Raw genomic sequence first — 14503 nt, 5'->3', positions numbered from 1 at the left:
TTAATTATGAAAGATGATTTATACTTAACTAATATGCTAAAACAATGAGTATCAAACATGTTTTCACACTAATACAGTAAGCTACAGGTAAATCTGAAAAACATGCTTTTATCATCTTTTTAAGTTTAATTAATGTGCTGGCTAGATTTACTTATTGTAGTCATTATGTCAACAAGGTTTAGCTGAATTCATGTCATGGCCACGAATTAAGAACATCGTAACAATCAATAAAACTAGCAATCGGGAATTAATTATTATTTCTTAGCAGTTCTCACGTTGGCTACTTAAACTTTGCATAGTTTTAAGGTTAAAAATAAAACTTAATTGAAAATCGGTAAAGTTACTCACTCTGATTGCTGTCCATCTTTAGTGATCCGATTCGGTAGGTGGCGCTGTTACAAAAGCATAGGGTCCTAGAACTGCGGTCCTAGAACTGTGGTCCTGAAACTGCAGCCTCCGGTTGTGCAGGAACATACTATTGGAGAAGCCAGAGCTTCAGGCATCATTTCTCCACCCAACCAGTCCTGGATTTAAGTTATTTATAGAGGATAATCCCACACAACAACTTTAGGCATGTTTTCCATTTTAAAAATTCCATGTAGAAATCAATTTTTTTTTCTCCATATAGAAATGGGCATGCTATTGTAACTTTGGTTCCCTTTCATGGGAACTTCGAACTGCATCCTCTATGGGGGAAACGCCTAGTCGTGACCCGTGTCTGAAGCATACATTGAAAAAACACCAACTCGTTGGCCGGCGACAGCCATGACGTCACTACCGGTGCGACTATAGTATAAATAGGCGCCGGGAGCACACATCATTCTCTTCTTTGTCTTCATTGACTGTTCTGTTTGAAGCGTGTATTTCCAAGGAAAAAGTAAGAGCTATCTCTATTCATTATGGCGAGCACTAGCAGAGCATTTAGAAGGTGTGTTCATCCGTGGCATCGCTATTTGACACCCGATGACACACACAATCTATGCATTGTTTGTTTGGGCGAAGAACACGCACGCGATGTCCTCGAGGGGGCAATCTGCGTGCATTGCGAGCGTTTTCCAATGAGAAAGCTCTGTTCTCGTTTGTCACTCTATTCGAGTAAAGAGCTTGCTGAGGCACGGAGGAGAATGAGCACGTGGGGATCTCAGGTGGACCTGGCCGATGAGTTTAAAGAAGGGCTTTCCCTCTCGCGCTCATCGGCGGCGGGCGAGAAACAGCCACCAGAGGATGATGTCCTCTCTTTAACATCATCTGATCCAGGGGCCAGTGCTCTGCTGGGTTCAGCCCAGGAAGAGCAGGAAATGGAAGAGCGAAGAAGCTGAGGCTGAGACTTCTCAATCCTCCTGCCCTGCGAATGACGAGCTATTAAAGGTTATGGATCACGCCACGGCGAGGCTTGACTCTTTCAGAATGCCACGAGAACCCCTTAGAACGGTATTTTTTAAATCCATGTTATGGTAAGTGTTCACGTAAAGTCTTTGTACACTTTCTAAAATCCACATAGCTGGTAAGTGTGCACGTTATGCTTTGCCCACTTTCTTAAATCCACATAAGTGGTAAGTGTGCATGTTATCCTTTGCCCACTTTTCTAATATCCTGTACGGTAAGGGCTACGCGCAACAGCTTCGTGCTCTTTCTGAGTGGTTTAAAACCCCGGTTCCGCCGTTTCTTGCCATGCTGCGGACTCAAGCTTCAGACGAAGAAGTGAATGATGTGTGCTCCCGGCACCTATTTATACTATAGTCGCACCGGTAGTGACGTCATGGCTGTCGCCGGCCAACCAGTTGGTGTTTCTTCAATGTATGCTTCAGACACGGGTCACGACGACGAGGCTTTCCCCCCATAGCAACCCCTAGAGGACGCAGTGTCTCGTTCCCTACTCAGGGAATCATGGTAAAAATAAGTAACCTGAGACGGTTTTCAGCTGCTATTGAATCATAGCTACTGATGAATAAAAATCTGCTTCATGTTTTAGGACAAGAGAAGATATTTTGAAGTTCTTATCTATAAAAGAGGGGTTCAGATTAACATGTTAAAGGTTGTTGACTTTATTGTTGCTAGGGCAGAAAAGATCAAATAAAATAAAACTTTTATGTCTTTTAAAATATCTTCTACTTTTAAAGTATTTTAATTGTTAAACGTGAAACAATAGGGAAGTCGTAAGAAAAAATACACAAAAAGGGTTGATGCCAAAGTGCTCCACTCATTAGTTAGGCCTATATAAAAGTGGCCACAAAGATTGCAACAAAATTGAAAAGGTAATAAAAGATAACATCCACTAATCTGTATCGATATATAGAAAACAATGAATAACACCACTTTTGTTCGTAGAAAAAAAGTTTAATTAAACACCAGGGCCAAATTTACTACATTTTACGCTAAATCTCTCTTTTGGAGTTAAAAAACTACTGTCAGGATTTACCAAGGGGCAAAATTAGCGATTTACACAGTTATTTTTGCGGCTAAACTTTTTACATATGCATTTGTAGGAGTTTTCCTTAGATGCAAATGAGAGGAGATTAGTCTACTATTCAAATTAATCATGCATGTTACTAAGGTTTGCTGTGGTCAGTAGCCTGTAGTATAGTCAGTTGGTAGGCTACTTGCGTCATTATCTAATGCAGTGGTTCCCAACCCTGGTCCTGGAGGCACCCCAACACTGCACGTTTTGCATGTCTCCTTAATCAAACATACCTGATTCAGGTCATCAGCTCATTAGTAGAGACTCCAAGACCTGAAATTAGTGTGTCAGAGAACGGAGACATGCAAAATGTGCAGTGTTGGGGTGCCTCCAGGACCAGGGTTGGGAACCACTGATCTAATGCCAAAGAAAGAAGAACAAAAAAATCCTCGGCTCTGCTTGCTAATTTGTGCTGCTCTTGGTAGATTGCATTGATTATTATGGAAATGCGCTGACTGCGTCTGTGTTCTTTAATTTGCGCATTATCAGATTAGAACTTTCCTCTCCCATCGGAGCTTTTATGCGATTGCGTTCTCATGCTAAATTTGCCCTGTTTAGTAAATCTGGCCCAATTAGTAGAGCGTTGCAGAAGGAAGGAGATGTTCTTTAAATCATTTCACTACAATATTGAGACACAAAATGCCAAGCAAAACAAATGACTTTGATTATTTTTGTTCATCTTGTCACGCAGCACCAGCAGTGGAGTCTTCCAGGAGCGGCTTGTGAAGTTCTGGATCCTCCACCGACTGCAAAACCACAAACAATTATAAACACACAGAGCAGCTCTCTGAAACTCTCACGATCAGTGGATCTGACTGATTGATTGTTGTAATAGTGCTGCTGATTCAGTACCTTCGCATCTTCATCCTTCTTGCACAAAACTTTTCCAGTCAAAACACAGAAACTGATGGTCACACAGAGCTGAAGGACAGACAGCACTACCATCATGATATCTAGTTCTCCCAGCATCATCTAGGTGAGTAAAGATCAGAGTGTCAGCTTATTTAAATAAAAATGACTTAATTTTTATTTTTTTGGAGTTAACTATCAACATATTTGTTGTAGCTTGTCTTACACTGTCTAAACAGATTTTGGTCCTTTGTTTCTGTGTTGTGAAAGGCAAATCCTTGTAATCAATCTGCGAAAAATAAACGTAGGAGTTGCAGAATATAGTTGCAGTACTATTTTCCACGGCCAGGTCCATTGAATACAGCACAACAGCTGTGAGAGCCAGTGCAGTACTGACTACATTCAGAACCACTGTGATGACCAGCTGTAAAACACAAACAATATTTAAAACAAAACAAAACAGAGCCAGAAATATCATATTAACACAGATATAATGTAGGCATGGCTTTCATAGATACTCACCAGACAAGTACTGGGAAACATAGCCTGCAGAATGCACACTATTCCAACTACTAGGAACTAATAGACAAAAGAAAACAAAGAAACATATATGTGCTTTCAAAATTTATGAAAAAAATTGAATGAAATGTTAAATATAAGGTCAAAATGAGACCCAAGTCTTACCACACCACCAAGCCAAAATGGTCCATGGGAAAATGTATATATACTATAGGACCTAACCCATGAGAACAAATTCTCCGCCACAATATTGATGACACTAATAATAATTTGCACAATCTATGAAACAAGAGAAAAATATAGTGATGCCACCAGCTGTCAGGAATCTGAAAAACTTCAAGATATAAAATTAAGAATGTATACAGCTACTGCAATGACATTGTAAGTCCTGACAGCTTGAGATACCTTTTTTTTTGCAACGTTTCCAAAATATTTTATTTTAGTCGAACAACTGAAAATTTTCATTGTTGTGGCCATTTAAAGTGTTAATTTTATATGACATTGTTTGTATAAATTGAATTTGGTTGTATTAACATTTGCAACTAAAAACTGGAACTAAAAGTTGCAGCTTAGTTCTAATAATTTTTTAGGATCCAAATACATAAATTGAATGTCATGTTTTCGGTACATTTAAGTGTTTTAAAAACATTTTAATACATTGCACTGCATCATAACCTAATTGTGAAATATTATCTTTTTTAATGTTCAAATAAAATCTGTCTAAAATATTCTAAAATCAGAAGGCCTGAAAATATCAAAAAGGTATTTTGCAATTAATGTGTCTGACTCACTCCAAGAGCTGTGTGGATGTGCGTCAGCTTCCCTTTCATATACTGGGATACAGAACACATCGGACTGGAGCACAGAAAACCCAGAATCTGACACAGTACTGGCCATTTGCTCTTTGGGTTTGAGATGACAAAAAATTATATTTCAGTAATTTTGAATTCTCTAATAAAAGTATAGCGTTCACCCAAGAAACTTTGTGCTCACTCACAAAAGCACTGAAATAGTTTTTTTTCCTCTCAGATCATCTTTCCATCATAAAAAAAAGCCCATTTCCCCCATGGAATGGAAAAAAATAAAATAAAAAAGGTCACTTTTTATCTCACAATTCGACTTTTTTCTTGCATTTTTAAGCTTATATCTCACAATTTTGAGAAAAAAAAAAAGAATTGCGAGATATAAACTCTTTTCTGGCTTTCTCACAATTCCAAGTTTGTATCTCATAATTCTGACTTTTTTCTTATATTTCTTAATTTACATCTCCCCCCCACCATGAAATAAAGTCTATATCTCACAATTCTGACTTTTCTTCTCAGAATTGTGGGGGTTATATCTTGCATTAAGTAGTTAACAAAATAAAAAGGTAATTGTGACTTTTTAACTTACTTTTTAAATGTGAGATATGAGCTGAGAGAAAAAAAAATAAAAGAAAAGTTGTGATTACAATTTTTCCCATTTTACCAACACTGTGTCCGTTTAGGCAGGGGCTCTGTGGTTTCATAACATTTAGGTGTTTTAAAAAATGTTTTTAATACATTGTGTACTAACATAATCTAACTCTAACCAAATTTCTGCATCTTTCATGGAATGTTTTTTAAAGTTCTATCCAGAAATCTACCCAAAGTATCCTAAAATCACAAGACCTGAACATATCAAAAAGGCATTTTGCAATTAAAGGGGTCATATAATACGATTTAAATTTTTCCTTGCTCTTTGGAGTGTTACAAGCTCTTGATGCATAAAGAAGATCTGTAAAGTTGCAAAGACTAAAGTCTCAAATCCAAAGAGATATTCTTTATAAAAGTTAAGAGTTAACCACACCTACCTAAAACGGCTCGTTCTAACACGCCCCCCACATACCTACGTCACGATGTGGGAAGATTTGCATAACGCCGCCCAAATGTTCCCGCAAAGAAAGAAGGCGTAACTTTTATTCTCACTGTAGTTTTGTTGACGCTGCAGCCATGTCCTGAAGACACTGTGTGCTTCGTTACCCTAAATGAGAACTATTCACAAACATTCAAGAAGAAACAAATAGTTTAACCAGTATTTTGAGCAGTTTGAAAATCGAGTTTGGGTCAGATTGACCCCATCACACAATAGCGATGCAGCTAATGCCAAGAGATGCCAAAAAAAAACATTTGAAATTAAATGGCTTACAAAATACACACAGATGTTTTTCTGGATGGTTTATATAAGGTGCTAATAACCGCACACTTTGAATCATTTCATACAAGGCAAGGCAAGGCAAGTTTATTTATATAGCACATTTCATACACAATGGTAATTCAAAGTGCTTCACATAAAAGAAAAGAAAAAAAATAAAAATCACAACGATAAAACAAGGAAAATGATAAAAAATTGATTTAAGAGGATTAAAATGAATTTAAAACGGTTAAGAATAGAAAACGATTATACATAAAATATAGTTCGGACATCGCACAGTGCTCATTCAGTAAATGCACAGCTAAACAGATGAGTTTTGAGTCTGCATTTAAATGTGACTAATGTTTTAGCACATCTGATCTCTTCTGGAAGCTGATTCCAACTGCGGGCGGCATAATAACTAAAAGCAGACTCCCCTTGTTTTGTGTGAACCCTTGGTATTTCTAACTGACTCGATCCTAATGGTCTGAGTGGTCTGTTAGGTTTATAATCAGTGAACATATCTGCAGTGTATTTAGGTCCTAGGCCATTGAGTGATTTATAAACGAGTAAAAGTACTTTAAAATCAATCCTAAATGTAACTGGAAGCCAGTGTAAGGACCTGAGGACTGGTGTAATATGCTCAGATTTTCTGGTTCTAGTCAGAATCCTGGCAGCAGCGTTCTGGATGAGCTGCAGCTGTCTAATGGTCTTCTTGGGAAGGCCGGTGAGGAGACCATTACAATAGTCCACCCTGCTGGTGATAAAGGCATGAACAAGTTTCTCCAAGTCTTGACTGGAAACAAAACATCTAATTCTTGCAATGTTTTTGAGATGATAGTATGCTGATTTAGTTACTGCTTTGACATGACTACTGAAACTAAGGTCTGTCTCCAGAATCACACCAAGATTCCTGACTTGATTTGTAGTTGTTAGACCCCTAGAGTCAAGGTATGCATTCACCTTGAGAACTTCATCTTTGTTTCCAAATGCAATGCAGTGAGAGCTGCATGTGTAGTGAAGTCGATGACACTCCACGCCACCAGATGGCGCTGTGGAACAATCGGCGTTTGCAGCACTTTTCCCCGCTGCTTGTTGGTTCGATGATGTAATGAAGTAAAAGAAGAGTAAAGATGGCGGAGAATAGCGGCACGGATCCTGCCGTGGAGACTAACACTGAGGAAAATGCCGCCGCTAGCGCGACTATCATTAAGGTCACCGTCAAAACACCGAAGGATAAAGAAGAAATAGCCATCGCTGAGGACTCATCTGTCGCACAGGTGATTTTTTTGGCGGTTTCTTGTTGTTTGTATCACCCGGGCGTTCGTTACACCAGCGGCTAACCTTAACAGCTTTAGCCGGAGAGCTAACGATTGACGACGAACAGTCCAAAGCCGAAACTCGTCGCAGGGGATATTTAGAGTGACTTCCACTTATGCTATTGCTTAAATTAGGTTATTTGGAGTGTCTTCTTAAAAGTTTTTGGTCTTTCAAAACGCCTGTAAAGTAAGGCTTTCTGACTAGCCGCTGTCGTTAAAGAAACGGCCTGCTCAGGCAGAAGGTTCTAGTCTGTCATCTTTGGTCGCGCTCTTTCTGTTTTGCTTTGTATTGTTGACTTCAAGAATATAAGGATAAATTAAATAACATGTTAGGTAGCATTTCCTGTTCTGGTGATGCTAGCAGTGTTTATGCCAGTTCATTTGACCAGTTGCTGCTTAATGTTGATGTTTACGAGATCCGTTTTGATAAAAGAGACCGTGATGTTGCACAAAAGTGAGGTTTTATTGCTCTGATTTCACGTATAACATCATAACCGCATGTTTATGTCCTCATAACAGTTTAAAGAGGAAATCTCCAAAAGATTTAAGGCGAAGCAGGACCAGTTGGTTCTGATTTTTGCCGGTAAGATCCTGAAGGACGGAGACACGCTCGGCCAGCATGGCATTAAAGACGGACTCACGGTTCACCTGGTCATCAAAACCGCACAAAAGTAAGATGACCTGCTTTTAGGGTCAAAACACAACTGGTATTTTCATATGCGAACCCATAATGTGTTGTAGGACAATGCCTGCACATTATGGATGGCTCACATTTAGAGTGTTTTGTCCTTTTAGGAGTTCAAGTGGTAGTTCGCAGACATCTGCTTCTTCTGGCCCTGGACCATCACAGGGTAACACAGCTGAAACCGCTAACCCCAGCCCGGCCAGCAACCTGGGCACTCCCGAGAGCAGTGGGCCGTCCCCAACCCCGACACAGCCACCCAATATACTAGGTGAGTAATGTTTTTAAGTTTGTTTATGTTAGATGTCAACCCGTTGTCTCTTTTAAATGTAATTTCATAATATTGTTTGTGTTTTGTGTTGCAACCAGTGCTGTTATAGTTAACTACAATTATCAACAGGGTTTTTGTTAGTTGAATTAAAATAAAATACAAATATCAGACGAAAAGCTTAAACTTAAACCTAATAGAAAATAAATGTTGCCTTGGCAGCTAACTGAAATAAGTACTGACTACTGAAGAATTAAAATGACTGAAACTAAAACTAAAATATTTAAGTTTAATATTATAAAATAAATAATATAAAAAAGAAAAACTAATAAAAAATGACCTAATAAAATTGCGAGCCCTGTGACCTATTTCCTAATTTATTCAAACTTGTATATACACGCACACAATTTTTTTTAAAAATCTATATATATATCAATTTGTGTTTGTTTATATTGTGGATCAGCTCATTGTCTGTTTTTAATGTAATTTTACAATATTGTTGTGGTGACATTTTGCCATGTAGTATTTGTCCAGTTTATTGGCTGATTTTTTTTCTAAATTAGTTTCTTTTTTACAAATAATTGTTTGAAATACAAATACTGTGAATCCTAATGTAGTATTTTGTTCTTTGTAAGACAGTTCTGTAATTTTATTTTGCTTTTGCAACCTTCTACGCACACCGTGGCAATATAATCGCCATTGGCTAGTAAACTTTTTTTGTTTAGTCGCCAGACTGATATACTATTTTACACACACACATTTACTTAGCTGTCTAAATGGGGACATTACATAGACTTCTATTGTTTTTATATACAGATAGTTATACACTTTTTAACCTAAACCCACCCCTACCCCTCACAGAAAACTTTCTGCATTTAAATGTTTTAAAAAGTTTACTTTATTTTTATAACAGTTTTACAAACGATTTTGTCAGGTTTTGCTCACTTTTGGGTACAAATTTGTCCCCAAAATATGGTTAAGTACACACACACACACACACACACACACACATATGATTCCACCCAATCCGCTTATCTTTGTAAAATGGAACCGCTTCTTAAATAACTGAATGTGCACTCTTAACTTCAGCCAATCAAGCATTATAGTATGATATTATGATAATTAAGCACTGTTTAATGATAGAACTAGTGATTAGAACTCAAAATCGGTAACCATAAATGAATGCAAATTTGTCATTTTAACTGAACTTAGGACTGGTGGTGGTGGTGTTTAAGATATTGTTGGTCATAGGTAATAGTAATTATTATTAAAAGATACTACTACTACTATTATCTGCTGGGTTCATGAATATTGATCACGTTGTCAGCGTTCACTCGAACTGATTTGCTGAAATCAAAACAGGGACGGTAATAGATAAGCGCCAGCCAACGAGAGCTGTCCGCGCATTAGCTCCGTCCACTGCCGAGAAACCGGCATATCTTCTGCTTGTTCTTAAAAGCTGAATAATTCTAAATTAACTGTTATTTTGACAGGAAAATACAACAAAGAATATGGTTTACATGTAGCGCGTCAATTCAGCGTGGTATGCAAGACTCTCGCTCTCTCTCTTTGCATGTGTGAGAAACACAGAGCTATCAGTAAAGCGACGGCGAGTCATGTGCCTTCACACTAGTTTACGGTACGTCAAATACAGGTGCGCTGCGTGCTACATACTGCGCATCTATGGAGTACATGACATGATCCATTGAGCACATCCAAATAGTACAGATCGCTTGACGGAGAGCTAAACTCTCAAGCGCTCAGTCAGCGTGTTTATCGAGTGAAAATCTGTGTTGAACGCCTCTCACACACATACTGGCGTGTAAAATCTAAGAATTTATTAGCCAATGGCTAATGCTAGACATTTAGTCATCCAGAGTAAGATTTAGTCGCATATGCGAGTGATTTACTCGCAATGTAGAGGGTTGTTTGTTTCACGCTGGTTCTCCTTGTGTGTTTTCAGCTGGGTTTGGTGACCTCTCGGGCCTGGGTAACCTTGGGATGGGATCTGCCAACTTCATGGAGCTTCAGCAACAGATGCAGCGACAGCTCATGTCCAACCCTGAGATGCTGTCTCAGATCATGGAGAACCCGCTTGTGCAAAGCATGATGTCCAACCCTGACCTGATGAGGCAGATGATAGTGGCAAATCCACAGATGCAGCAACTAATGGAGCGCAACCCAGAGATTTCACACATGCTTAACAACCCAGAGCTCATGAGACAGGTATGTTTTTGGACTTGTACTACAGAATGGAAATGTACAAGCTAATTGAATTGTTTGCAATAATAAAAAGTGAGTGATATTTGTCTTCACAAAGTTCTTTATTCCAACTTGCACCAATAAAAGGTGTGCATTTGCTTCATTGCATTAAGGAACTGATTAGTTTTTAGTAACATTCTTTTTTTACTTAAGACGATGGAGTTGGCACGAAACCCAGCCATGATGCAGGAGATGATGCGTAACCAGGACCGGGCGCTTAATGTGCCTCCTGAGAACCCTCCGCCCTCAGGCCAGAGCCCGGCCCCGGCCCCCACCCCCGCTGCTGGGACAAACACCGCTCAGCAGCAGCTCATGCAACAGATGCTACAGATGTTTGCTGGAGGGAATGCATCGGTACTTACGTTTTTTTTGTTGTTTTTAATAACATTATTAGTATTTCCCATTAATTACCTATATTCTGCTGACCGGACAAAATCTAATCTGTCCCGTCACAGTTTCATTCAGTCATCTCTTTAGTCGTTTGCCTTTGTGAGGAATGTACATTGACCGTAAAGGCTTGTCATATGGGTAAGGTTGTAACAAAGGATCAATAAAACATTTCTCAGCTTAACAAGCAGTGGCGAACGTAGACACCATTTGTTTTGATCATATCTTTATGTTTTGACATAGTGCCTGGACCACACTTGTATTGTATACTGGATACATCATCAAGTTGATCTGGCAAAAAAAAAAAACGACGGGTTAGAGTGTGATATTGATGCTAGCTTCTCTCAGTGCTAACCAACAGCCTTCTACTGGAAATAACAGTTTTATTGTGAATTTAAAATGTTGAACTTTTTTTTTTTTTGCTGCACGTCCATAATCCACTCTTTATTCAACTTGAAATACATTACAGAAACCTATATTCATTGGGGTTTGCAGTTCCTTCTAACTTCTGATTTTGTCTTAAATCTAATGTTTTTTGATCTGTGCAATGTTGGGCTACATGACACCATGCGATTTACATTTTTTAATAGTTTATGAAGTATTGCATGATCATATTAACCGCAACATTTTTAATTCTTGTCTAATTAATTTGGAGGTCACACACACAAGTCATTTGTTCTTGTTGATACATTACGTAACCATTTAATTCCACAATCACAAAGCTTTAGACGTTATGATTGCTTTAGCTAGATACCTTAACTTTTGTAAATATAGTTTCATGTTAATGTACTTAAGCACACAATATGAAAATTGAAAACCAGAAATTTTTAAATTGTGATTTCCAGGATTGGAAACATGGTGAATCCTGTAGTGAAGTTTGAGTTTATTATGCTCAGCTGTAAAATTTGCTTTTTGTGGGTGCAATTACAATAAACAAATTTTTTTTTTTAAGATTCTTAAAAAAAAAAAAACTTGGTCAAAATTTGAAAATCGAGGTTCCAAAGGGTGAAGCCAGATGTAGAAGAACCATTTTAGGTTCCTTGAACCTTTCAGTGAGCAATAAAAAGAGACTTTTTAAATGTAAAGAATATATCAATAAATCTTTTTTAAAACATAACCTTTTGCATTGGAAAGGTTCTATGGATGTTAAAGGTTCTTCATGGAACCGTTGAAGCCAATAAAGGATATTTATATTCAAGAGTGCATATGTACAGTATATTATAAACAGGTTGTGAGTTATGAGGGTGAACCAGTCGAAGATTTAAGTTAAGATATCCCTCAGTGATAATACCCTAACAAAGGGCTTTCTTAACTTAAAGGTTGTTGCACAAACAAAAAGTCTCGAAACTATTTTTAGTTTTTGCATCCAGTTATAGACATTTGAACTTGGTTAAAAAATAAATTAACAGTTAAAGCGTGCTTAGAAGACGACATCGCTCGAGTACTGCCATTATTTGTGATTTTATAACGCATTTATAAATCTCCAGTATAAAAGGTGGAGAAAAAAAAGTTTTGTTTGCGCCTCAAAATTAAAATGACAACCTTTTAATTTCTTAACCAACAAAAAAAAATAACCCTTCTTTTGTTTTATTAATGACCCGAAAAACATCAATAAATCATCCATGGTACGTTCAGTTGTGATGTAGGCCACGTTTTGTAGTTCGCAAGCACTGCCATGACACTACATTTCCCATGAATCATCAGCGCGTCAGCTGATGCTCTTGTTGGGCTGCTGGAAGTTCTTGCTATAATTTAAACGTGTATTAATATTATTGCCGTTTTCCTTTAAATTATGTTGCGTCCTAAAGCATTAACACAAGTACTCAGTCAAGCAAACACCAGTGGCGTACAAAGCACGCTGTGAGTATATGAAATTCAGTCTTTGTTCATATCAGTAGCTTTAGCTAGCAGATAAATTGGTAAACAATATTGTACATTTATGTTATTAACATGTTATTATAACATGTTCTCTTAAATTAAAATTAAGTTATTTTGTTGCGTTTGGATTTTGTTGAGTAATGTCGTCTTGCATGTTAAATCATTATGATTATGATGTTAAATCATTATGATTATAATAAATCATTAGCAATGTCATATTCATACTTGAGCCATACTTTAAAATCACGAAATATCTTTGCATTAGATTACATAACAAATCAAATATGTCATTATTTTAGATAAATATAGCACACACACACACACCTTTCAAGCAAATCATGACTCAAAAATAAGTTTGTTTAATATTTACCTGCGTGAACTCAAGGAGAACTGACAAACATCCACTAAAAACCATCAAAACACCTGTTTACCTTTAATGAATTAGTGTTCATTGGGCAAAATGATTAAAGTTGGTTGATATTGGTTTTAGTTTTTTGCCCACTTTACAGGTCAAAGGCATATATATGAAGTGCTATTGTTGTGTTTTGTTGTATTTTAGGTTATTGAATAATGAAGGCTCTCTATTGGCGTATTCTGGATATGGAGACACTGATGCAAGAGTCACTGCAGCCATTGCCAGCAACATCTGGGCAGCTTACGACAAAAACGGACACCAGGCCTTTAATGAGGACAAACTGAAATTCATTCTGATGGATTGTATGGTAGGAATGAAATTGAACAGTTGGGTTACTTCTATAGTAAATGATTGTGAATGCTGATCTTTGACGTATGCAATAACATATGCATTATACAAGATATGCACAAATTCAGCACAGCAGATGCTATAGGCCGTGTCCGGGTTTACCAAACATATGTGCTTTTTTGGAATTGCACCATGCCAGAAATAATACTAACATGATGAACTATTGTATTGTTCTACAGTAGTTTTCTTTACAATGTGCTGCATATTACAGGAGGGCAGGGTGGCCATTACACGTGTTGCAAACTTGTTGCTTTGCATGTATGCCAAGGAGACAGTAGGCTTTGGGATGCTTAAAGCCAAGGTGAGATTTGGTGTGTATATATAATAACTCCTATTTACTAAGAAACAAATTCACATGGCATGTATTTTCATGAGCAATCAAAGTAACTGTGTTTATGTTCACAGGCTGAAGCTTTAGTGCAGTACCTTGAGGAACCACTAACACAAGTGGCAGCGTCGTAGGATGTACTCCTGTTTATTTGTGTACATTGAAACAGAAACTTCTGAAGATCTTGGCCTTTATAATATATTATCTATGGCTTTATTTATTTGCATACTCTATATGATTGCTATATCAAACTGTGTGGCTATTAGACCCAAAATAATGCTTTGCATAAATCATTAATAATTACATTTGAACTGCATTTTCCATTTCTTTGTTTATGTCTCAGTATTTTTGCAGTCAGTGTCAACAATATGAAATACATTTTGAATAATTTTTTGTTACATGTTGTTATTTTACCTTTAAAACAAGAAATTGTTGCTTTTTATTAACTACGTCTGGAGTAATATTCGTTGAACCAAAAATATACAAAATAAGGAATATTTTATACGCATTTCATTCAGCTGAAAATTGTGTGTGTCATAATGAAATATCACTTTGTCTTAGTTTGGGGTTTCTGCATTTCTTAAAAAGGTCTTAGAGTCACACTTTTACAAATTGTAAAAGCTGTAAAAGTTCTTAAAT

The 14503-nt window shown here is 37.3% G+C and overlaps 2 protein-coding genes and 1 long non-coding RNA gene across 4 annotated transcripts; 2 read left to right on the top strand and 1 right to left on the bottom strand.

The window, feature by feature from the left end:
- Positions 1-3099: 3099 nt before the first annotated feature.
- Positions 3100-3566, bottom strand: LOC107592136 (uncharacterized). Its single transcript, XR_001609944.1, has 3 exons — positions 3534-3566; positions 3311-3430; positions 3100-3204 (listed from the first exon to the last, which is right to left on the bottom strand). It is a non-coding gene; the product is annotated as an uncharacterized lncRNA (long non-coding RNA).
- A 3514-nt stretch (positions 3567-7080) lies between these two features.
- LOC107592173 (ubiquilin-4-like) lies at positions 7081-11776 on the top strand. The gene is made up of 6 exons (XM_016281575.1): positions 7081-7257; positions 7816-7967; positions 8092-8249; positions 10210-10472; positions 10662-10862; positions 11741-11776. The coding sequence occupies exons 1-6, from the start codon at positions 7111-7113 to the stop codon at positions 11774-11776; spliced, it is 957 nt and encodes a 318-aa protein (XP_016137061.1). The 5' UTR covers positions 7081-7110.
- An 831-nt stretch (positions 11777-12607) lies between these two features.
- LOC107592135 (ragulator complex protein LAMTOR2) lies at positions 12608-14317 on the top strand. Of its 2 annotated transcripts, none has more exons than XM_016281530.1 (4): positions 12608-12755; positions 13333-13495; positions 13748-13837; positions 13942-14317. In XM_016281530.1, exons 1-4 carry the CDS (start codon positions 12688-12690, stop codon positions 13996-13998), a joined length of 378 nt encoding a protein of 125 aa, XP_016137016.1. In that variant the 5' UTR covers positions 12608-12687; the 3' UTR covers positions 13999-14317. The 2 variants fall into 2 exon arrangements, with proteins under 2 accessions (XP_016137016.1, XP_016137017.1); XM_016281531.1 differs by having other exon boundaries at positions 13748-13847.
- Positions 14318-14503: the final 186 nt, after the last annotated feature.

This window comes from Sinocyclocheilus grahami, unplaced genomic scaffold, assembly GCF_001515645.1.
Source record: "Sinocyclocheilus grahami isolate Dianchi unplaced genomic scaffold, SAMN03320097.WGS_v1.1 scaffold150.1, whole genome shotgun sequence".
In the NCBI taxonomy this organism is placed as follows: domain Eukaryota; kingdom Metazoa; phylum Chordata; class Actinopteri; order Cypriniformes; family Cyprinidae; genus Sinocyclocheilus; species Sinocyclocheilus grahami.
Note: the sequence above shows the minus strand (reverse complement) of the source record. Positions and strands in the feature narration are given on the sequence as shown.